Raw genomic sequence first — 26,047 nt, 5'->3', positions numbered from 1 at the left:
AGATAAAAGTGGAGAAGAGTTGGGTGTATCCTAGTTTTAGAGCTAAGATGACTTAATCAAACCTCAGTATCATGATTTAGCAATGATAATTATAAAATAAAATAGTCTAGAATTTTCTGACAAACTCATCAAACAAAAAAAGTAGACTTTACATGTTTTTTAAAATGCCTATGAAGAAGCAGAGACTCATCTATCCTCTGTACGTTACAAATGCCCAAACCAACAAATCCTGAAATTGAAGACCATTAGTTAAGTTGGACTTGTCTCTCTCTATTGCATAGAACAGATGACCAGACTCATACAATTCACTTTGCAAGTCATGGCATCATGTTCCTGATGTCAAGGTCCTCTTCAATAATAAAGGACAAATCACATACAATACAAGGCCAGATGACACTTGGAATCAGAAGACACAAAAATTTAGGAGGTAAGAACTTAAAGGACTATATATATTAAAATAGGTCAAGAAAAATTATTTTGTGATAAACAATAAAACTCCATTAAAATGATGATGTCAAGGCAAATTCATGCTACATACAGGGGTTTTTTTTTTTTGTATTAGTATAGATTTACTCTGTGCTACATGATCTGACACCATGAATGACTGAATTTGTAGCGTATATAAGGGCGAGATTTTATTTTCATTATGGGCATGAAGAATTTTTCCCCCTTAAAACTGATTGTTTGGAAATGTAAACCTGTACTTAGAATCATTTATTTAGAGCTAGAAGGGGCCTGGAAGGTCATCTAATCTAACCCTCTTTTTACAACTGAGAAAACTGAGGCACAAAGGAATTAGGTGACTTGTCCAAGATCATACAAGTAAGAAGTGACAGTGAGAATTTGAACCCAGATTCTCTGAGTCTAGAACCAGTGCTCTTTCCACCATACCAGGCTACTCTCAATGAATTAGACTTATTTTTCATTACCTTTGTTTTTGATGAATAAAAAATGAGATCTATTATGAATTTGCTTTTCTAGGACTGAGTATTGTACAAAATCATTTTTATTTTGTAAGCAACAAAGGTGATACCTGCCTTCATGATTCATTCCTGTCATCCAGCACAGAAGTTCACCTCTCACCCACCTCAACCCCCACATACACTCACAAACTCTAAAAAGAAATGATTTTTTTTTCCAACGTAGTGTTCTGGATTAGTCATTTCTGAGATATGATTCCTTCATAAGATTCATTGTAGACAATGCTACTTCCCAACATTACCTCTCAGACAGAACAGTTGTATCTCTGCTAGTATATAAAATATCCTTTATATATAGTACATAGTAGTAGTATAGTAGTATGCTGTCTGAAATATTTAGTACATAAAACAAAATCTTTAAGCAGACAGAAAGGGAAATGCCCTTGCAACACATTTAATTTCTATCTTTGGTGTTAAGATAATTTTTCTAGATAAATTGTTTTTGATTCTGGAGTGTTAGAAAGTCTGGAGATATGTCACCATTTCTCCATATATTTATTTAACACAGTGTTCCAACAGAGAGCTTCAATTTGGAAGACAGAGGCAGAAGACCAGGACTGCGATCCTAACACATAATCAGATCGGAGCTAAGAGCCTGAAAGTCTCATCCTCCTGAGTCCTAGTTAGAAACTGCACAAAGATAAGGAAATGAATCGTGTTTCTAGTGTTCTCCAGTGTGGCCACTTTAGTAAGGGCCTGCAGAGATCCTATTATTCAACACACATGCACCAACACACATGCACCAACACACATACAACACACACACACACACACAACACCCCAAACTTTCATTTAACAGAGTTTGCCTTTCTATGAATTTTAGATTTCTCTAGACTGGATCCTGCAAGTTAATAGTTTCTCTCTCAAAAAAGCTATGGGATTTAAAAAAACAATGAACATTATCAAACCCATAAAATGTAAAATGAAAATGCTAAGCTCCATTGTAACCTTAAGGTTTTTCTTTTTTAAAGTGGTCACAGTTGTGAAGAAGCCTTAAATAAAATTTCATGCTCAAAATGAAACAGTAGTTTGCCAAGGAAGATTAGTTAATTCAGCTGCATTGCTTTAGACTTTAGATTGCATGCTAGATAGGGACTGAATTTGAATCATGCTCCTACTTGGGTACATTGGAAAGTTTTTCAGATAAATCCTTGGAATTCATCTCACTCTTGAAGAGTTTTCTTAATCTTTTTCATTCTAGTTGTTTTACTTATGTGGATAGACAGAAAGAAACACTCCTCCAGGGCCTATAGGGCAATTTAAACATAAAATAACACAATGGATTGATTTAATCAACTGCTTTCGTGGCAGCCTCACTTTGGGGGAAATAAACAACCATTCATAAACATCACCTAGATTTACTGCTTCAATCGGAAGATTTCATAACCGATTCTGGCCTCTGCAGTGAAAGACCTACCAAAGTCTTAACAATGAAACACTTCTGGGTTTTGTTGTAAGTGTTGTTGTCATTAAAAGGCTTACAGATTCCGCTAGTGGAGAGCTTGAAGTGGGAACAAAGGAAGGACACAAGAAACCCCAGCAGGGAAGCAATTCGTTTCTGATTCTGCAACCAAGAGGTAAACTTTCCTAAGGAAAAGTGATTTTGGTGCCTTCACACTCTCTCTCTCTCTCTCTGTCTCTCTGTCTCTGTCTCTGTCTGTCTCTCTGTTTCTCTGTCTCTGTCTCTCTCTCTGTCTTTGTCTCTGTCTCTCTCTGTCTCTTTCTCTGTCTCTGTCTCTCTCTCTCTCTCTCTCTCTGTCTCTCTCTCTCTCTCTCTCTCTCTCTCTCTCTCTCTCTCTCCCCACCCCCACCCCCCAATCCAGTTAAGGTACCTATGCTTTCTTTAAGTCTCCATGACCGAGTTAGATGAGTTAAGGTGAGTTATATCTGGAAAGCCCATTCCTAGATAATGCAGAAAGGAGGACACAGATAGCATTTTGATTTTCCCTTAACATCAACGCATTAAGGAAGTAGCCTAGCACAGAAGAGAGAGGTCAGACTCGGGAGTCAGATAATACCTGAGTTCATACAATGTGACCTTGGGCAAAGCCCCTAACTTTTCAGCGCATTAGGCGACTCTCTAAAACCAACGAATTGCCGATCTGCACCATTGGAGTGGTTTTTCGCGACTGGAAGATCCCCACTCTTGAAATCACAAGTTCCAGTTAAACAAGGGGATGGGTTGGGGAGATTAGTTTCAACATTGGTTTGTATTAACCCCTAGGCAACTGAACTTTCTACGGGGTTGTTTGTAAAGGTTTGACCAGATCGGGCCTGCCCAGAAGACGAGTTCCTGAGACGATTTGGGACTGCAAAAGTGCCCGGAGCTCCAGGTTTTCTGGTGAAACAGAATCTTTCCCCCCAGATTTCCTGTCACCGCTTCTTATCTAGAGCATGAGCGGCGACTACCCCTTTGAGTGACAGTCTAGGGGGAAAGGGAACAGGGAAGACGGGGTTTGGGATGCGCATCTACAACTTTTAACAGTACCTTCCAATATGTACACGAGTAAGACCGAGCATTTCAGTGGGAGAGGGAGAAAATGTCATCTAGGGCTGGACTAAGTGTGGGGCTAAGTGGAGATCCTGGAATCTCCAACTTTGTGCACCTCTAGGGGCTCCTGGCTCACTTTGGTTTAAAAGCGCACACACGTTCCCCTGAGCCAGTCGCCTTTTACCTGGTGCGCAAAGGCACAGGTGAAAGGTTCTCTCACTGCGCCTACTACATTCGCACGACCTTTCGGTTTTTCCTTCTCCCAGCTCTCCAACTTTGCTCAACCAGTAAGAGATAGGAGACTGGCGCCAACGGACACACATACCACACACATACACACACACACACACACACACACACACACTACATCACGCATACACTGTAGCACGCACAAAAACACACGCACAAGCACACCTGAGAAGCTCACATTCTCCTTCCCCTCTTTCTTTCACCCACCATCACTGCCGCCACCGCCTCAATCCCTTCTGTGCCCAGATCGGAAAGGATGATCACCCAGACTGAACCCCAAGTCTCAAGTCTTCCCCAATAAGGCGCTGCTTCCCAGCGCCTTTTCCTAACGGATGGGGTGTCTTCCCTCCTTTTAGGGGAACAAGAGACGGTCTGAGAAAGTGGAAAACCAGTAAGGTGTAGGAAAGCGGAACAGGCGCTTCCTCGACAGGCTTGACCTCCACGCGTTTCCACTGCAGAGAAGGAACCTGCAGCTCGGGACAGTTCCTTCTCTGGAGCTCACAGTCCTTCTCGGGATCGTGGCTGTCAGCAGACAGCTCTGCCCGAGGAGAGCAAGGAAGGAGGATCCCAGCATGGATTGGGGGCTGTGGGGTGCGCTGATGGAAGGGCTCGAGATTCACTAGAGGAAAGCTCTCCTTGTGGGGTCTGCGTCCAAGCAGGACCTGGAACTGGCATCTGTCGGGTTAAACTCACCTGTTCCGAAGCGTCCTTTTATTTTCTCTTCTCTTTGTGACCTGGGGGTTTTGTAAGTCTTCCTGAGTCGCTGGGACTGCCCCAGGGGCTGATTCCGCGCCCCCCGACCCCCCCTGGGGCGGCACACCCGGCTAGCTTGGGAGCTGCGACTGTGTCTGCGCGGCTGGATTGGCCCCCGAGTCCATGGAGGGCGCGCCGAGTGCCTCAGCATCTCGGCGTCTCCCATTTAAATGTCCGCCGGCTGCACGCCGCGCTCCTGGGCCTCGCCACATCATTGGCCAGGCGCCGCCCGGCCCGGCCCGCTATTCCGCCCCCTTTTCCTGTTACTGAGTCCCCCTCCTTTCTTCTCTCCCCATACACCCCCCCCTCCCCGGCTCCCAGCGGGGACCCCTACCAGACTGAACCCGCCTCCTTTTCTCCTCCCTCCCCAAAGCCCCCTCCCTCTACCTGGGCCAGCGGGGAGAGGTCACCCCAGGGGACCGCTCCTGGAATGCACAGCAAATCACATTTTCCGCTCCCGTTAGAAGGGGAAGATAGGTAGGAAATCCCCCAGCCTTCCCACCCCCCTCATTTTCTCCTCCCCTGGCCCCAGAGCTTTGCCTTTCTCTCCTTCTGAGGTTTCTTTCATTGCCCTGTGGCTCCCTACATCCCTGTCGCTCGCGATCTCATGATAGAGGAAATCGGTGTCACGACAGAGGATGCGGTCATTTTCGTCCAACTTAAGATCGATCAGAGAAAGCGGGACCCTGAGGGCTCGGGGATCCCAGGGGGTTGATTCTAGGCCCCCAGATTTGAAATGGACCTCAAAGACCCTCTTAGGCACCAACAACTCAAGTACCACGGACCTCTGAGCACTTAATCAACCTATCAACATTTCTTCTTCCATCCCCGAACTCTCCTTTCCAGGGTTTCTTTTAAATGCAGACTAGCTTTTTAAATGCAGACTAGGCTACAGATGTTTTGCGGTATCCTTCTGAAGTAAGGGAAAGTCGAGGAAAAAAAACCTGAAGAGACAAAACTTAGTTGACCCCACAGAGGAAAATATTTACTTATGGAGAATCAGGTAACTGAAGCAATCGGAGATAATTAAATCTCGAAAATCTAACTCGAGAAAAGTTAGATGCAGAAATACAATATTTAAAGAGTCTGTTAGGCTTTGGATGTATATGCTCACCCATATTATGATTATTCATCCAATTAATATATGAGACATGTCTAGGTACCCGAATATTGTGTTTGTGTGTGTGTGTGTGTGTTTGTTTAAATAGGAGTAAGGACTTTTCACATTTGCCTTCTTTGGCCATCCCATTCTCATGTCATACAGAAGAAAAAAAAATGCATCCATTTAGTCGGCTTAAAAAAAAAAGACTGTGGAAATTGTTTTGTGTGTATCTTCCATGACCCATAGGGGAAAACTGGCCAGTTTTCTTCATTTGCAATCAGCCTTGCCTGGATGTAGAAAACATTAAAAGTGATGCAAAATAACGTTTTCCAAGAAGCAAATCTGAATGTTAGCTTCATTTGTGACCATGAAATCTACTGAGAGAGAGAGAGAGAGAGAGAGAGAGAGAGAGAGAGAGAGAGAGAGAGAGAGAGAGAGAGAGAGAGTTTAAGAGCCAGTTTTCATGACATACAAAATCAGAAAAAGACAGTTTCCTTTTGGAAAATGAACTTGCTACTGATCTAAAGTCAGAGACAAAGATCCTAATGGTTTTAAATGACCTTACATGTATTTTCCAAATTCATTTCTTGGAATGAACAACTTCCACAAACATATGGACTATAACATCTGAATGGGTGCCTTATGTCAAACCACTTTAAAATCCAATAGCCATCTGAAGAGAGTGGTTAAAATAGACATACATGTAAAATATTAGGGTGTGACTATCTGACCAAGAATTACATTAGACAAAGCCTAAACTGGACTGTCCTGATTTAAATTTGTGGAGCCAAATTCTGTCACTGAATAAACTACTCTTCAGTGTTTCAGATGCCTAATCTCACTGGTGCCAGTGTTGTCTCCAACTGACAAAGATTATTATCCCTCACATTTTAATCTTTGTGATTTTTGTGTCTGGAAAAATCTATTATCTGGTGATCAGTCTTCCCTACCACCTTTGAGCATAATGCTCTTTATTCTCTTCTTTAAATGCATCCTATAAATATTGTGCACTTTGCTAGGACTAAAGAACTAGTTTATTACATCATGAGGTCTATAGTGGTGAGCTTCTCAGTATTTAGCTAGGTTAGTGTTACTCAAAAGTTGTTCTGCCCATGAAAGGCCCATTCTAGGATCCTTTCCAGCTCAGTAGAGACCTCCATAGTTTGTACTCAGTTCTCAATGGCTATAAATTAGGAACAAAGTGGACATGTTATGGCAATTCATTAACAGTAAGACTATGCCTAATTCCAGTGTCATTTTAAAATATTTTGATGCCTTTGTGTGTATGTGCATATGTGTGTGTGTGTGTGTGTGTGAGACAGACAGACAGAGACAGAGAGACTTTTCACAGAAGGGAAGGAAGGGAGGGAAGGAGAAAGGGAGGAAGATTTCATTTTTAGAGACTAGTAAACTTTTTAAGAATTTACTCTTCTTTATGCAATAATCAAACTAAGTAAATTGTGGAGCTCAGTAATGATAATAAGTGAGAACATTTATTCCCTTGAATTCAGCAAATATTTATCAAGTGCCTACTATGTGCAAGGCACTATGCTAAGTAATAGGTATAAAAAGACAAAAATGAAACAGACCCTGCCTTCAAAGAACTTATATTCCAATGTGGGGAGGAGTTTGCAACATGTATGTAGAGAAGTAAACAAAAAAAATTAGGCAAAGAAATATAAACTAATTCCAAGGGGGAAAGACTGCTAATATCTAGGGGACTTGGCAATAATATACAAAACTTCCATATGCATTGTTGCTCTAGCATCTTCCTCATGCGGTAAGGAAAACTATTTGGATAGTCATCAGTTTCATTTGTTTGCATGGTGAAGCAATAGAGGAAAGGACTTGGATTTGCTGAAACTGACTGAAGAAGTAGATTCTCACATGCAGTGGTCTATTGTAATGATGTGAAGGGCCATTAAAAACCTCTAAGGTTGTTGTCTTTGACCTTAGATTAGCAGGCTTCAGAGTCAGGAAGCTCCAGGTTCAACTCCTGCCTCTGGTACTAGTATATGACACTCCACAAGTAATAACCTCTCGGAGGTCCCCCACACCCGCAGTTTTCTAGGGTTTTAAATTTCTGAACAACTATCATTCTGGTTGGGTAGAGTGAGTTTCCTAACCAGATGAATGAAACCACCCCCACCCCCCAAATGTGTTTATAGTGCAAGCTATCTATGAATTCTGATATGGGTGGAAGATCCAATTGAATATGAGTTCTTCCAGGACAGGGATTGTTTTTCATTTTTGCATTTGTATCTATCCCTAGCCTAACCATAACTTGCTTGTAGTGGAAGCTTAATAAATGCTTGTGGAGTGGAGCTGAATTGAACTGAAGCATAGGAAACTAAACCAAAGTTGCTGGGGGTGAGGGTGGGAGTAGAATGGAAAGGTCAAACCAGTTTCTATTTTTAGTAGGTATAGAGTAGGGAGACAAGTGTACTAAGTGGGTTTGTACAAGGATAAAACGTTTCTTAACAACAACCACTTCACCATAACATTTTTTTTTTTAAAATCATTGTTGGGCTACTACATAGATATTGTAGGCAGCTAGGTGACAGAGGATAGAGCCCTGGTCTCAGTCAGGAGGACTTGAGTTCAAATCTGCCTCAGATGCTTACTAGCTACGTGACCCTGAATAAGTCATTTAACCTTGTTTGCCTCAGTTACTCATCTGTAAACTGAACTAGAGAAGGAAATGGCAAATCACTCCAGTATCTCTGCCAAGAAAACCTCAAATGGAGTCACAGAGAGTCAGACACATGACTAAAATGACTCAACAACAATGAGTAGATATACATTGAAAACAGGATACATAAATCCTCATCTGAGTTTGACTACTAATTTGAAAGTACATTTGCAACTGATCACCAAGAGGCGTGTTAGTTTGCTCTTGCTGGGCTTCTACCGTTTGGTTTGAGAATTGAATTACCTAGTAATGTCTATAGATCAGGTGTAAGAAGACCTTGAAATTTTTGTAGACATGGTGAACTGGAATACATCATTCCACTAATTTCTCTACCTAAAAGATGCCATCTGGAAGACATTGTTTATAAAGTATACCACACCTCTCAGCTTCAGTTTCCTCATCTATAAAATAAGAAATAATGGGTTGAAAAAGATGGTCTCTAAGGTCCCTGACTCTAAACCTGTGATTCTGTAATCTCTCTCTCTCTCTCTCTCTCTCTCTCTCTCTCTCTCTCTCTCTCTCTCTCTCTGTCTGTCTCTCACTCTCTCTCTCTCCCCTCCTCCTCCTCCCCCCCTTTCCACTCTCCCTCTGATGAGATCTTCAAATAGTATAGTCCTTCAGAGTTTCACAGTACCATATTCATTCAAAATTGACTAATAATACTTGCTATCTTTAATGCTTTAAAGTTTACAAAATGTTCCATTACAAAATTCCTTGATGTCATCATAATTAGCTATCATTCCATCTCCCCCTGAGCCTCATTTCTCCTAAACCTATTCTTTATCCTCAAGAGAACCTCTAGCCTCTCTACCCCTCCCTGTTCTCCCAGGCTCCATTCTGGCTTTGCTTTCCTCCTTTCCAAATATTGATTCTACAGATAACCAATTCAAATCCCTATTGTCCCTTCCTGTCAATTCCCTGCCCTCTTATCTATTGCACTCATACCTAAGCAAACTGTAACCTCAGATTACCCTTACCACCCGCGTCCACTCCTACTCAAGGACCACTGAAGGATGTTGGTGGAAGTCAAGAAACCACATTGTTTGAATCTGTTACACTTTACATAATTTAATCTCAACTGGGATTTCACTATATCAATATTATTCCTTTACACATCCTTAATAGCTTCTCCCATCCACCTCAGTGGTTGTTTCAGATTTTCTCTTCTCGCCTCAAAGCTCCCACAACACTCTTTCCCCTTTCCTCTTAGCATAGTACTTTCCCTTATATTTTATTGAGAAAATATCTTAATAAAAGCTTATTGAATTGAAGGAAGAGGAGTGCATTGCGGAGGTTCACCAAAGATGATAAGGAACCATTATACTCATCAGAAGACGTGAAAACTGTTTTATTTTTGCTCTGATTAGTCACATGTCTTTCTCCCACTATGGCTGAAAATTCTTTGCTTCTGTTCTACCATTTCATCTTTGGGATTTAAGATTTATGTATATATTTAGTGGCTTGGGATTTAAGATGTATGTATTAATTTTAGGATTGAAGGATACTAAACATTCTCTTGTGGGCATTATTTACTTCTAGCTAGTATTAATATATTAGTGTATGTAAAATGTAGATACACAAAATAGATCAGTTCTGTAATCAGTTGCTTCATCCAAGAATTTCTTGCAATTAAATCCATTGAGTGCCTGCATAGACCTTGGCCTAAAGGGCCCAAGGTCTCCCACTGCATCCTGGGTCATCTCCAGTCATTCTGATGAATATCTGGTCATTGGATTCCGGTGGTTCTGGAGGAGAAGTGAGGCTGGTGCCCTGCACAGCCCTCCCTCACTCAAAACAAAGTCAAGTGCAAGTCATGTCATCACTTCTCTGATGGCATGGTCTTCTTTGGCAATGAAGGACAAACACAACAATCGAGAAAACAGAAGCCATTCACTCAAAACTCACTCTTCTTCCCGACTTTCCATCTCCATCTCCAAATGCTTTGACATTCTCCTCTTTTTCTTATTTTATTCTAGTCTCTAATGAATAGGGGACCTTTCGCCTCACCAAAGCCAATCCCTCAACTCTGGATTTTACCCTTTCTAGGCTTTTCTTTCTGAAAAAATCACTTCCACAATCAATCCACTTCCCTCTAAATTCAAATACCTTCCAATCTACCAGCTTCTTCCCTGCTACTTATAGATCTGCTCAGTTCTAATCCTTCCTTAAAAATACATGAGTTGACCTTACCATCCCTTCAAACCAACATCCTGTATCTTCCATCTCCCATACAAACTTCTAGAAAAAAATGTCTATTCTTATTGTCTCCATTTCTTTTCATATACTCCTCAAACCCTTGCAATTTGACCTGATTTCTTTGCTCAGCTGAAACTGTGCTCTCCAAAGATTTTATATTTACAAAATCCAGTGATCTTTTCTCAGTCCTAATCATCTCTTCAACATTTAACATTATTGATGACTCCTTCTTCCTGGGAATCATTTTCTGGGTTTTCATAAGAAAACCTCATTCTTTTCCTACTTTCTCTTGATCTCCCATTGCTATATTTCCATCCATGTCCTGACTCCCTAACTGTGGGTGGGCTTCAACCTATATTCCCAGACTTATTACACATTATTCATATTCAAATTCCAGTCAAGATGGTCAACTTGCAATGCTTCACAGATAACATTTCATTTTTCATCCTTATACCTTTTTATAGATAGTCCAGCATTCCTGTAATTTATTCCCTTCCCACCTTCCCTTCATACACCTCCTACATCAGACTTTCTCTGATCATCCAAGATTATCTCAGGGTGCCATGCAACCATAAAATTGTCTGTCTTTCTTGCTTATGTAACTTTCTGGATCTAAAATTTTGGATTTGAAGATTATAGATCCAGAGCCAAAAGAGATTCCAGAAGCCATATCATCTAAATCTTTCACATTTTAAATGTGGAAACCAAGGCTCAGAAAGCTTAAATGATTTGCTTCAGAGTTAACAGAACTTATATAATACGTTATGCCATAAGTTATGTTCTACATATAATAGAAGTATATAACAGAGCTAAATCTTGGTCCTCTGACTCCAGAGACAATGTTCTTTCTACTTACTCTCTGTGTGATCTTGGGAAAAATTCCTTAATTTCTCTGAGCCTTAGTTCCCTCATCTATAAAATGAGGGGGTTGGACTAGATGGTTTCTGAGGTTCCTTCCAGCTCTCGAGCTATGATCCTATGATTCATTTTGTGATATTACATCATAGTAATGGATTGGATTTGTTCTGGGGGAAGGGTCCCTAGCCCCCTGGCCCCTCAGCCTCCACCCAAATCATTCCATATTTTCTTTGTACATAACCCATATCCTTTCTCCCACTAGAGTGTTTGCTCCTTGAGGTCAAGGGCTCTTTCACTTTGTCACTGACTATTTAATGTTGACCACAGTGCCTATATATAACACATTACAATCAGCCAGTATTCATTAAAAGCAATGTTATATAATATATATTATAATTATAATATATCATATATATCAGTACTATGTATTTCATGTATATAATGTAAATTATTTCATTTAGGCATTGAAACAACTTTGTGTGCCATACACTACAAGTATTCCTTTCCTCATTTTACAGAAGAGGAGCTAGAGGGTCAGAGAGCCATTTGGCTGTTTTTTCATCCACACAGATCATAAGTAACTGAGGCAGAATCCAGTTTTTTCTCAATTCTAAGTCAAATATTCCATCAGCCTCTCCGCACTGGCCCATCTTTACATGCATTATCTCGCTCATTTCTCACAGTAACATTGATATGGCTGGTTCAAGTATTCCACCAAGAAACAGACTCCAAGAAGTCTTGTCAAGGTTACATGACTAATAAGTAGAGGGGGCCAGAACTTGAAACAGGTCTTCTGTCTCCAAACCAGCACACTTTCTCCTCTCCCATAGGACTTCACTTAAATGATGTGTGCTTTCTATTTAAAGAGGAAATTCCAAACACTTAATTATTCTGTGATTTCTTTCATTCTTTTTTTAAAAAAAATTAAACGTTTTTATTTAACGTTTTGAATTCCAAATTCTCTCCCTCTCTCTCTCTCCTTCCACACCCCAGATAGTGAACAATCAGATGTAAGTTATGCATGTGCAGTTATGTAAAACATTTCCATAGTAGCCATTTTGTGTGTGTCCTTGGTTGCTGAAGACCATACCATCAGAGAAATAATGACATGACTTGCACTTGACTTTGTTTTGAGTGAGGGAGGGCTGTGCAGGCCACCAGCCTCACTTCTCCTCCAGAGCCATCTGAATCCAGTGACCAGATATTCATCAGGATGACTAGAGATGGCCCAGGATGAGGCAGTTGGGGTGAAGTGACTTGACCAAGGTCACACAGCTAGTGCGGGTCAAGTGTCTGAGGTGAGATTTGACTCCTGCACTGGTGCTCTATCCACTGCACCACCTAGCTGCTCCTCAAGCCATTTTGTACAAGAAGACTAGAATAAAAAGAAAGAAAGAAAGTGAAAAAATAGCCTGCTTCATTCTGTATTCAATGCATATCAGTTCTCTCTCGGTGAATAGTATGCTTCTCCATTAGTCCTTTGGGATTGTCTTGGATCACTGTATTGCTGAGAGTAGTTAAGTCATTCACTGTTCTTTATTGGACAATACTGCTGTCACTGCATACAATGTACTTCTGGTTCTGTTCATTTCACTATGCATTAGTTCATGTAAGCCTTTCTAAGTTTTCCTGAAATCATCCTGCTCGTTATTTTGAACAGCACAATAATATTCCGTTACAATCATATAGCACAGCTTGTTTGGCCATTCCCCAATTGATGAGCATCCCTTTGGTTTCCTTTTCTTAACCACCACAGAAAGTTGCTATAAATATTTTTGTGTGGATGGGTCGTTTACCCTTTCCTGGACATCTTTGATATCCTTCATTCTTAGGAGGATCTAGTCTAAAAACTGTCTGAGCCTCACCATCATTGTGGTTGCTGTTGGTAATAACAGGATTGTTTTATGTTATTATTCTAGGACCATAAAGATTAGTGTACCTGATCCTACTCGAAGGAGAGGAATGGAAAAATTGGGCAAGAAAATAAGGACACAAACTACATGCTGCCCAAAATCCTCTCATTGGTCAGATACATATCTAGAAAGGAAGATGGTATTTGCTTGTTTACATATTTTATATTTACACTTTTCATTACTACTATTGTAGAAGCCACCTTTAAGAAACCGTGACTTTCCAGAGATTAAATTAACTCCTTGACTTTGGGTCCAAGGAGTCCATGCTTAGATTTCAGAGAGTCTATGAACTTTTTTTTCATATTTTGATAACTGTATTTCAATTTAATTGGGTTTCTTTTTAAACCTGTGTGTTTTATTTTATGTATTCAAAAAGCATTATCCTGAGAAAGGGTCCATAAGTTTCACCAGATTGAGCCAGGGAACCACGACAGAAAAAAGGGTTAAGAACTACTGCCATACACATTTGTCTTTTTTGAATTTAGGGACCTCACAGACTGTGGTCATTCTCATTAAAGCTGGGCTGTGATTAATCATTTGTTTCTAGACCTAGTGATTCAATCCTCGCTCACAAAGAAGGTATTATCCAAAGAATCTGTCTCATTTTTGGTGTCTTGGTATGTCGCTGAGGAACAGCTTGTTCTAAGATGGGTAAACATAATTTATATTCTACTTCATTCTGTCTACAAAGGGCATTAAAAACATGATTAAAAAGGGAGTGTGTAAGAGGTAGAAAGAGACAGAGTCAAGAGACAGAAAAAGACTATGGAGAGGGGGGAGAAGATTCTTTCTACACTCTCTTGGCTGAAAGACTGGCTCATATGGAATATGATTTCTCTTTAAAAAAAGACAAAAATGTAAACTGTGGACTCCTTACTGCTTACATCGGAGGTATACGTGTGTGTGTTCTATCTAAACTAACCATTCATTTGCTAATGTTTGTAAGAGTTTTGTGAACTTTGGGATATATACTCTAGCAATGGTGCCCTTGGAGGTATGATCAAAAAGGGAAGGAATTTAGGGTAAGAGATAATAATTTAGAATCACGTCCATGAAATGTGAGGAAATTATCAAGATTTAAACTGAGTCACATTCTTTTTGATATAGATGATTATGTATGCACAAAGTTCAGAAAGTTCATCTATACCATATAATTTGGATCCAAACATTTTCCCCAGTCTCCATATATTCTACAGCACTTGTCTGTACATCAGAGAAGGAAACAAAATTGAGAATATTTTCAACAAAAGTATTGTTATTCTTAGGGAAAGAATTCTAGGTGATCAGAAGGGCATCTCCTGAAAAAAACAGCTTCCAAGTTTCCTATGTTGTTATTGTTGAGTAGTTTTTCCAGTCATGTTCCTATTTGGGGTTTTCTTGGCAAAGATGCTGAAATGATTTCCCATTTCCTTTTCTAGTTTGTATTACAGATGAAGAAACTGAGACAGAGTTAAGTGACTTGCTCAGGGTCACACAGCTAGTAAGTGTCTGAGGCCAGATTTGAATTCAGAAAGATAAGTCTTCCCGCCTCCAAGCCTGGTGCTCTATCCACTGCACCACCTAACTACCTCAGATTTCTTATAGATCCTCTCAAAGGCACTCCTTCATGCTACTGGAATGAAGGACCCTGGGAAGGGACTCTTCCCTTAGACCATATACCATCCATTATTACAATGTAATATCACAGAATGGATCATTGGATAACAGCTCTGAAGCTGGAAGGAACTTCAGAGACCATCTTGTCAAACCCCTTCCTTTTACAAATGAGAAAATTGAGGCTCAGAGAAGTTAAGGGAGTTTTCCCAAGTTCATAGAGATAATAAACAGAAAGAACACTGGCTCTGAAGTCAGAGGACCAAGGTTCAACTCCTGAGTTTTACATTAACTATACTACAACTTGGAGCAAGTCATTTAACCTCCATGGCCTCAGTTTCCTCATTGGTTTGGACTATATGGCTGCTTGGGTCATTTGACTCTGGATCTATAATATTCAGATCCAGAAAGTAACAGAAACAAGGAAGACAGATTGTATAATAACATGGCACCCCTGATAATCTTTTCTAATTTTGTTTTTTTAACTCATCTAATTTTCTCCAAACTTACCTTTCTCTCAGATATCCTGTTGGCTAACAAATGTAAACAAGCACCCAGAAGCACTTCTCACTTGCCACAGCTAGCTGGTGTTGTGAAGAGAGCACTAAGCCTAGTCAGGAAGACCTGAGCTCAAATATGACCTGAGACAGCTATTAGCTGTATGATCCTGGGTAAGTCACTTAACCCTTCTTTGAGTTGGTTTCCTCATCTGTAAAAGGAGATAATAACACCTAACTCCCAAGTTGTTGTGAGGATCAAACTAGATAATATTTGTAAAGCTCTTGGCACGATACCTGGCACATATTAGGTGATGCTATATAACTGCTCGCTATTATTATTCTCATTAATTATGTGCATATAGACTAGATCTTTTGCCTACTCCCTGAAGACTCCTCTACCAAAACTGCCCACCAGATTTTTCCAGGGTCTTGTCGTTAGTGTCTAAAATACTGATATTGCTCTGTTGAAAGGCATTGGAACCCAGAGCTACCACAAATCCAGTGCTTGAAACATGAGTAAAACATATAATCTTCCATCACCCCTAATATTTACTCTTCCCATTCTCCCACAAATCCAGGCACAGCACCCCTACCGTATTACCTCAGAGACTGCCAGGTTCCAACACCAATCACTACTGTCAAGAGAACATCTGTTAAACTCGGAGACAGGAGTGTCAATGAATGGTTGCAGACAGCTGCACTGTCTTCTTTGCACAGCTGTCTGCATTGCCCATCATTTTCAACCCTAACCACTCACCAGATAGGTGTTTGTGGGTTAATTAGTATTAAAGAGTATTTTAGCAAATATAACCATCACAGAATTAGGCTCTAAGTTCCCCCTGATACAGACTAAATTCTGGGAGGTGGGGGAAGACTTTGGAGTGACAAGACATTTTAATCAAAGCTTAATTTTTGAATAATATTCAAGTAGTTTTAAATAGAGACATTCTGCTATTTTCACCAAACCACTATGTAAAGAAAGAGATATATACATCTTATTTATATGTATAAGTTATGGACAGGTACTTTGATGTGCAACACCTCTTAAACTTCTTAAATTTAAATATGGGGTCATGAAAAAATTGACAACATTAAAAGTTTTCTGAATGCACAAAGACCAAAAATTAATTAAAAATCAGACATGAATCTGAGGTGCTTCTGTCGGTGCTTGCCTGTCTTGCATTGGGTAACTTTACCGTAGCCTCAGACCACTCAATGCCAAGGAGTACTGCCTAAATGCGAAAAGGGGTCCAGTAGAGAAAGCTTAAGAAGCCCTGTTATAGAGAACAAATATTACAATTTGCATGGATGAAGGTAATTTCCACACAGGAAATCATGAACTCATGATACATTGTTTTATATATATATGTGTGTGTGTGTGTGTGTGTGTGTGTGTGTGTGTGTGTGTGTATGTGTGTGTAATGTTTCTAATACATTTTTATTAAAATGTTATGTGTTCTTTTCCTAAGTTTTTCTTCTTTATAGCTCTCAGATGTGACTAGAAGGTACAATAGCTTAAGAACCAGATTTTGGGATCAGGAAGACCTGAGTGCAAATCCTGCCTCAGTCACAGTTTACTAAACCTTAAGTCAATTGACCCTTCTTAGACTCAGTTCCCTCACATGTAAAACAGACATAATAAGACACTTTTTTGAAGTTTAAAGCATCGTATAAATATTAACTGTTATTTCCATCTTTGAGTATTTTATAGGTCCTTGTCTTGAATTTTGTTAGATTCACATTTTAACTACAGAAAGCTTTTTATTGTGTCAGTTGTGTTAAAAAACCAAAGAAAATTTTATCTACTCATGGAATCCTAAAATTTTAGGGTATCATCTAGATGTATTTTCACAAGATTTTTCAAGGAAAAGTACTGAGAAGCAGACTGGAAAGAAACACAAAGACTTTAATCCCAGATTTGCCTCAAGCATTTACTGAGTATATGCTAATAAATATGGAATTAAGGTCATGTCAACACTATTTCAACACAACCAATCAAAATCATGAAGATCTTACCAGTTACTCATAGGGGTTGTTTAAAGGCATCAGGAAGTAGACTGGAGATGGCATGTTTGGAGACTGGCTTGTGAGTGACAGAGGAAGAAACACAGATGGAGAACTAACATTGGTGTGAAGGACTTTATTGACCAAGAAAGGGGTTCATTAACCTATATGAAAAGGAAAAGATGAACTATAATATGGGCTTATATGGAATCAAAGACTGATTCTAGGAGAGTCAGTCTGTTTGCAGGAGCTTGGGGAAAGTGAACGATGAGGGAGATTCAGAGTATTTCTACCAGAAAAACAAATAAAGGGAAGAAGTTAAGAAAAGTCGATAAGACAAGTGGAAGTTGTACAGTCCTGAAGTGAGTACATGAGGAGCCTGGGTCCTCACGTAGGTGCGTATGTATGCATGTGTATATATGCATATATATATATATATATATATATATGCATATATATGTACACACATATTTTGGGATGTGCTGTAAATAATAATATGATAACACTATTTATAATTTTATAATAATATTTATTAATAGCCAACATTTACATACCATCTAGCATATACCAAACCCTTTACTATTATTATCTCATCTGATCTTCCCTAAAACCCTGGGAGGTAGGTGTTATTAGCATCCTTATTTTACAAATTGGGAAACTGAGGCAAACCGAGATGAAATAACTTACCCAGAGTCACATAGCTAATAGGTGTCTGAGGGCAAATTTGAACTCAAGTCTCCCTGACTTTAGATCTGGTACTCTATCCCCTGTTCCACTAGCTGCCCCTATGTTAGCATAGAGATCAATGATAAGAGAGTGTTAATCAGATTTATCTCAGATCTCTTATCTAAATAGACTACTTCCTGAACTTTCCTAGTCGGTTTCAGAAAGATGTTGTCCACATGGTATTGGAGGACCTTGAGCATAAGATATCTATATCTATAAGTAGCAAGTTTATGACATGTCACCAAAGGTCAACTCATCATCTCCCCTCTAAAAGTCCCCCTTTCCCTGACTTCCCCATTTCCACTGATGGCTTCCTCATCCCCCTGACTTGAAAGCTTAGAATCATCTTTGACTCTTCTTCCTCCCCTTACTCAATCAATCATTTATTAAGTGTTCATTATATGCCAAACACCGTGCTAAAAGCTGGAGCTACAGGTACAAAGAATAAAACAATCCCTTCTCACAATAGGCTTATATTTTAATGGAGGAGATAATAAGCATGCCCTAAAATATAAACATTAAGTTCAACACAAATAGATACAAATATAAATGAATACAAATATATACAAAATTGTTAAATATAAAGTCGCTTGGAAGAGAAAACACTGGTTGTGGGGAGGGGAGGCGAGTAGAGAAACGATTTATTCAGAAGATAATACCTGGTCTGTATTTTAAAGGAAGGCACTCTGTGAGATGGAGGCCAGAAGGGAGTGCATCTCAAGCATGGGAGACCACCAGAACAATGACAGCAAAGGGGAGATGAAATATCATGTGTGAAGAACAGAAAGAAGACCAGTTGGGCATGAATAAAGAGTGGAGGGAGGTGGGGAGTAATGGCCAATAAGGTTAGAAAAATAGGCTACCAAACAGCTGTCAACTCTAGGACTCACCTATGCAATTTAGATGTTTTTCTCCACTCATACAATTACCACCCCTCACCCACCTCCTTTCTTAGACTATTGTAATATATAATCTTTTAACTGGTTTCCCTGCCTCCAATCTCTCCCCTCCAACCCAGCCAAACAAAGCTGCCAAAATAATTTTCCTTATGTATAATATCTGAACATAGCACTCTCCTGCTCAAGAAATTGAAGTGGCTCCCTATTACCTGTTAATAACATTTTCTCCATCCATCAATTATTTGCTGTGAGAACTACAGCAAGAGCTAAAACCTGAGATTGAGCCTAAGAGAAATGAAAATGGAGCACTCTGAAGAAGAAAAAAGAACGGAGAGAGGGAGTAAAAATAAATTAATTTTGTTTTCAATTAAGTTTTATGAATACTTTTAAAAATATCTTATGATCATAGATTTAGAACTTGGAAGGAACTTCAGAAGCCATCTACTGCAATCCCCTCAATTTAGAGATGAGGAAAATGAAGCCCGGAGAGCCTAAAGAACTTGCCCAAGGCCACATTGTCATTTCTGTGTATGCCCCCTACACACACGCATGCACGCACATGCACATGCACACGCAAACGCACACACGCACACACACACACACACACACACACACACACACACTAGAATTGAACCTTCCTTTGTAATAAAAACAAGAGAAACAGTTAAGCAAAGACAACTGAGTGACCACATTTTACAATATAGACGACATTCTTCCCTTGTAGTTCCCTAGAACTATGCCTAGAACTGTCATTATCTGTTCCCTGGAATCATGATCATCCTCTCCATCCAATCCTTTTTCCAAGGGACAAATCTGTTTTGAATATTATTCTGTCAATAACAGAAAGCTGCCTGCTTTATCCAACGTGACTTTTTGGGACTCGCTATGGTTCTGGGCAGAGCTAAGGTGCGAATAAGGAGAATTCTTCTCTCCACCCTTCTTCCCATTCCAAACAGCTAGAAGGAATGTCGCTTGTAATTATGATATGGCCAAGATGGCTAAGCAGGTCAACTGCTAACATACCTGTAGGATAAAATAACAAGCTCTTCAATTTAGCATATAAGGAACTTTACAGTCTGGCTCCAACCTGCCTTTCCAATCTTATTTCATATCATTTCCCTTCATACTTAAGTTCCCTGATTTTATTCAGCTGTTTCCTACCCCATGCATTCACACTGGCCATCCCCTAGGCCTACAAAACATTCCTTCCTCTTCCTAAAGAAATGTTTCTCTTCCTTCCAAGGACCAGCTCACTTTCTGCCTTCTCCATGAAGTCTACTTTCATACCTTGAGCTGAAATGAGCCCTTTGTCTGTGCCTCTATCACACTCTACCACTCTAATGCTTATTTGTCTTCATGTTTATTATGTATATCCTTAGTGGACTATAAGATTTTTGGGAATATGGATTGTTTAGTTTATCATTGATGTATTCCCAGTGCCTAATAAAGTGCTTTTGAGCATAGAAGTTGTTTAGTATTTGAAATACATCAAAGCAAGGGCAGGATTATAAAGAAAGGACACTAATTTGGACAGTGAAAGATATATGTAAAGTCTTTGCCAAATGATTGCCATTTTAAATTTCTGTTCTTTCTATTTTATCAAGCCACCCGTAGCCTCAACTGGATAATATACCAATGTGAGAAATGAATATTCCTCTCATATTTAGTAACTATTTCATTAGATACAAGGTGTCCCTCTTTCCTACTTCCTTATCTAGAAATCAACCGATGTGGGAAGTCTCTCATAGAGATTTATCCAATCTGAGATCTAATCAAACAGTAAAAGAAATTCTAAGTTTGGGCTAATGGGTGTATTCCTGTTTATTGTGTTGGCTCAGACAGGCCTGGGAAAAATGCTGATTCTCCCCATCATAAAGAGATGTAATATGGAAATTGATGTCTCTCTGACCAACATTTGAGTGACCTAAGTCATGTACTGCAAGATAGCCCACCTCCCATTGTATTAACAAATCACAGCTGATTGCCATCCCTTGGAAACATCTACTTTTCAAAGGGCATATAAATTGTGACTCCACTGCTAGTAGGGGTCTTTGGTCTAAGAGAGGTGACTAAATGAACATCCTTTTATTAATAATCTACTGGCTTCATTAATAAAATGATTAAATTCAGAAACTATGTCTCAAACCTTTTTAATCATCACACTAGGATGTAAATAAAAGTTATGGTTGTTAATGGGGGCTCCAATCATTGTCACTAATTTTCTTTTTTTTTTTTAATTTTTTAATTGATGAAATAAAGCATTTCCATCACATAGTATGGTTTTTAAAAGATGATTGTACATGAAATTGCAAATCAATTATGTACAACTTGCTATTCTTTTAAAATATATAATAAAGTTATAATGTTTCTTTTTTTTCTTTCCCCCACCCTAGAGATGACTACCACTAAACACAAATATGTGTGTGTGTGTGTGTGCACATGCGTAAAATAATTCTATACATACTTCTATTAATCATTTCTTTCTCTGGATGCAGATAGCATCTTCCTTCATACATCCTTTGCTGTTAATTTGGGTATTTATAATAGTCAAAATGACTTAGCCACTCAAAGTGGTTGTTAAAACACTATTGCTGTTACTGTATATGTTTTCTTGCTTTTACTTATTTGATTCTTCATTATTTCATGCAAGTCTATCCATGTATTTCTAAGATCATTGATCTCATCATTCCTTATAGCACAGTAGTATTTTATCAAAATCATATACCACAACTTGTTTGACTGTCACTATTTTTCAAAATATCTCATTGCAAGCTTTATTTCCCTACATCTGTCACAACCTGGTTTCTGCTCCTTAAAAGGAAGCTACTTGTTTGTGACCAAGATATAAGTTGGGACACAAAGCTTTGGCCATGTTATGAAATTAGGCTTCTAAAGGGGCTCTGTTAGAGGCAGCTAGGTCATGTTCTGCCAACCCTGGAATGAGGAAGACTCATCTTTATGAGTTCAAATCCAGCCTCAGATACTTACTAGCAATGTGACCCTGGGCAAGTCACTTCACCCTGTTTTCCTCAGTTTCCTCATCTGTCAAATGAGCTGGAAAAGGAAATGGCAAACCACTCTACTATCTTTCCCAAGAAAATCCCAAATGGGATCACAAAGAATCTGAAATGAATGAAAATGACTGAAAAATGAAAAGGGGCTTTATCATTGGGTAATTGAAAAATACTAGACTGAAAGAATACAAATCCTGACTCTGCTGTTTGGATAACTCTAGGACCTTGAGTAAATCATTCCTCTTAGCCTAGATGATCTCAAAGATTCCTACCAGGTCCAGCTCAAGAAATGATGATTTTAAAGTGTCATTTCAAACATTCCATTTCGCTTCTGAAGTAGCATTGTAATAAAACACTGAACTCAAAAACCTGGATTCAAAATTGCCTCAGATACTTACTAGCTACACAACCCTGAGCGAGTCATTCAAACTCCCTATGTCTCATTGGACTTGATGGTCTCTAATATCCCTTTCAGCACTGAACCTATGATCCTATGGCCCTATCAAAGAATTTCATAAGAAAATATTTCCTGCGAAATCATACAACTATATTCAAATGTTTAAGGTGATGGTCAAATGATCATAGAAGTTTACAACTGGGACGAAATGTAAGATCATCTGATCCAAATCCCTTATTTTAAAGGGGAGGAAACTAAAACTTAGATGGTTGAAGTGTGTTGTCCAAAAATGTACAATTGCTGGGTGACAGCATTAAAGACAGATCCCAGGTCTCCTTATTCCTATTTTATGGGTACAGTTTGTTTGTCCTTTCCTTCTACCATGAAATAATGATCTTCTGTGGAAATAGTTTTTTTGAGAACTCCTGACTCTATAATTAAGTTCTTTCCATGAAATTAAACATGGACCAATATTCCTAAAGTCTAAAAGAAATTATATGTGTATGGATGCACACTTGCACTGACTGGGAAGGAGTGTGATAACCAGCTCTCAAAGAGAGGGTATCTCTTGGATGTCTTGGCCACAGACACCTTCATTAGGTGGAGGTGATGATCTCCAAAAGAAACATCAAAGTTTTCTAATGTAAATATGGTAATAGGTTCAATGAGGAAGTTATAAGATACATCTAGTTCTATATTCCCTCTTTGTCTGACTTTTCGAGAAACCTCCATGTAATTGTTGAAGGGCGTTGCTTGAATTCTCTTAGCCTAATACTAAAAATAATTCCTTATATTTGTTCAACACATTAAGTTTCTGAAGGAATTTCACATACCTGAACGTTACCTTCATAAAGAAAGGTTGAGATGGCCAAGAGAAGAAGGGATAACAAGGGAATGTGTAGGGTTTGAAGCCCTAATGCCTTTTGAAAACACTTTTTGGAGAAGACAAAGTCACTCTCTAGGAACAGGAGAAGGGTACTATGACTTTTGCATGCATATATGCACATGTACACACACAAACAGACATTTGTTTAAGAATGAAAATTAGTGGATCAACTTAATCCATCATGAAGGAACACTGTGTCAAAGCAGTGTTATTTTGGTTGTTGTGGCTTCTGTGTGAGTGGTTCCCAACCACAGGAGTATCTGGTAGCCATCTGAGAGAAGTTGGATTGGTTAAGAAGATGGGACTGGTTGTGGCAAATGCAGGTAGAGCTAGTACATATTGTTCAGACCTGGAAAAAAATTTTCCAACATAATAATTTTCAAAAAGTATTTATTGGCAGAACATGGTTAGCCTACTGTTAAAAATATGCATAGAGATGCTGAACCTGAGTTTTTATCCCACCCTTTTCCTCTCTCCCACCCTTTTTGCCTGTCCTTACTTCTCATGTTACACCTCCACATTCCACCCCTACTAACTTTGCCCTGTACATCGATGTTTATATACAGACCTTCCCAAACACATATACATGTGTAAATACACACAGACACAAACATATATTTCCATCATAAACTGAAATTGGTGGGACATTGTTACTGTAGTGTTTTGAGACTTTTAAGATGAGAGGTTTGTTTTCCACTGAAAATGGTGCTTTCATATGATTTTGGAAACATTATTAATGTTGATAGCACCACCATCCTTCCAGTCACCCAGAAGCATGGTCATGGCTGAGAGAAATCACCATGCCATATGCTCTGATTCCTTTCAGAGTCCATCACTATGGTAAGCTCTGGGAATTTAATATATATTTCTTCCTAATATATTTCCTTCAAAAATTATATAATTTCCATTTATGGGAAATCAGAAAGACATGATCAGATAGACAATTCTTTTATCTTTAAATTGTCAAATATCTTTTTTTGTTTCATCCTGTCAAAATCACATATTTTGACTAGTTTTAAACTGAGCATATAGCAGACCAGCTTCTCCTTGATCTTTTCCTTTCAGATAAAATCTTGAATTGTCATTAGACTCTTTCTGCAATGTTTTTTCTCCCCAAGCACAACATGCCAGGATTTAGTTTCTCCTTTCCCTAGTCTGTATCAACATCATAAAAGATTTGAAGTTTCACCTTTCAGGTGAATCTTTTCATCTCTTTCTCTTCTTCCAAGCATCACAAAGGAGATAAAGCAATTGTCCTTGAGTTGAAAATCTGTTATTAAAAATAATGATGGAAAAAATGTAAGTTCATTTAGTGGGAAGACTTTGTACCTTTATTCCTCTCTGGGCTCTACTCCTGACTTTTTGAACTTGTTTCTGTACCCTTCCCTAGCATTCTTCTCACCCTGGAAGATTCCTTCACCGCTGTGGCCACTTTCTTTGATGGATCATTTCCTCCTGGAACCTCCATCTTCAAGATATTTCCCAAGCCAACCATATTTACTCTTTCATTCCTCAGTCAGCTCTCCGCTTTTGACTCTCCAAACTTCTTACTCTACTATGCACCACCCCCACACATTTCATGGATATCTTTCCCTTCCTATCATCTTTCAGCCTTCTTTTATGTATTATCTTTTCCCCCATTAGAATATAAGCTCCTTGAGGGCAAGAACTATCTTTCTATTTGCTTCTATGTGTATTCTCAACACTTAGCACCAAGTTTGGCAGATGATCAGCATTTAATAAATGCTTACTGGCTTGACTTTGTAAGTTGCTTTAGTTTAACTGGGGACAGTGTGCTATAGGCATCTACCTTGAATGAGGATGAAAGTAATCAGGATTCCTAAGGGGAAAATATCAATTATACCTTAAAACTGTCACAAAATGCATCTACTTCACCCCCTACCAAAAAATACTTGCCTTATCATTCAAGTGAAAAAGATCAAACTGTAAAGGAAAGCACCAATCATATTTCAGGTCGGAGAGTAACAAATCTATGATTCTGTGCCAAGTGGAGCCCAGCACAGTAACCAATAAGGTATTAGTTTCTAACAGTGTTGTCAATTGAACATTATCTGTTTGTAAAAATAGAAAAAACTTGGCACCAGAATTTCCATACCTCCTTCCTGTTGTCTGCAATTCTCACCTTCCCACTCTCCACCTCCCTACCACCACACCATAAAAAAGTTGCAATACGGTTTGAGTTGGGAATCTTCTGGAAGCATCTTTGGTGCATATAATGCTCAAAACAATGAAAGAATAAATTGGGAGAAGATTGTGTCAGGTAATGTTTATGATTTGCAAAATGTCAGAAGCATTTCTCTAGTTTATTTGTGGCTCTCTCACAGGTCTCCCGTAAATTTAGATACATCACTCACTCAGTTCCTTGGCTATTTTATTGAGAATGACTCCCTCTGCTATGTAAAAACCTCTTCAAAGATCTGCTGAGATTATGTGATTGACTATTTGTGAAGTCATTTTAGTTTCCTGGGTGGTCTGTGTTATCTAAGTATGATTATATGGCTATTGATGTCAGAGAATCCAAACTGGTCTCATCTAAGTAAAAAACTCCCCAGTGTTATCTCAACACATTTAAAGAGGATTCTAAAATATTAATGTCCCACCGAAAAGCCAGAGACATTCTTAAAGACTTGGAAACAAAACCCAAAGTGCAAAAAGTTACTCTCCTAAACTTGAGGGAAAAGCCCAGTAATGATGGCTTGTCTTTGTATTTTCTTTTCTCTGAGCCATAACTAAATGGGGCAGCTGGGGTTTGTCTCAGGGTCCTAAAATCTAG

The 26,047-nt window shown here is 39.1% G+C and overlaps 1 protein-coding gene and 1 pseudogene across 1 annotated transcript in view; one reads left to right on the top strand and one right to left on the bottom strand.

Moving 5' to 3' along the window:
* Positions 1 to 4,639, bottom strand: part of LOC140513777 (TP53-binding protein 1-like) — a 115,339-nt gene extending 110,700 nt beyond the window's left edge. The window contains exon 1 of the mRNA XM_072623780.1: positions 4,414 to 4,639. Within this exon, the coding sequence (XP_072479881.1) occupies positions 4,414 to 4,639 (226 nt within the window). The remainder of the gene's footprint in view (positions 1 to 4,413) is intronic.
* The window catches only part of LOC140513820 (enhancer of rudimentary homolog pseudogene), a 58,722-nt pseudogene that overhangs the window by 16,387 nt on the left and 16,288 nt on the right, over positions 1 to 26,047 (top strand).

The sequence above is a fragment of the Notamacropus eugenii genome, chromosome 7 (genome assembly GCF_028372415.1).
Source record: "Notamacropus eugenii isolate mMacEug1 chromosome 7, mMacEug1.pri_v2, whole genome shotgun sequence".
Classification (NCBI taxonomy): Eukaryota; Metazoa; Chordata; class Mammalia; order Diprotodontia; family Macropodidae; genus Notamacropus; species Notamacropus eugenii.
This window is presented reverse-complemented; position numbering and strand designations above follow the sequence as displayed.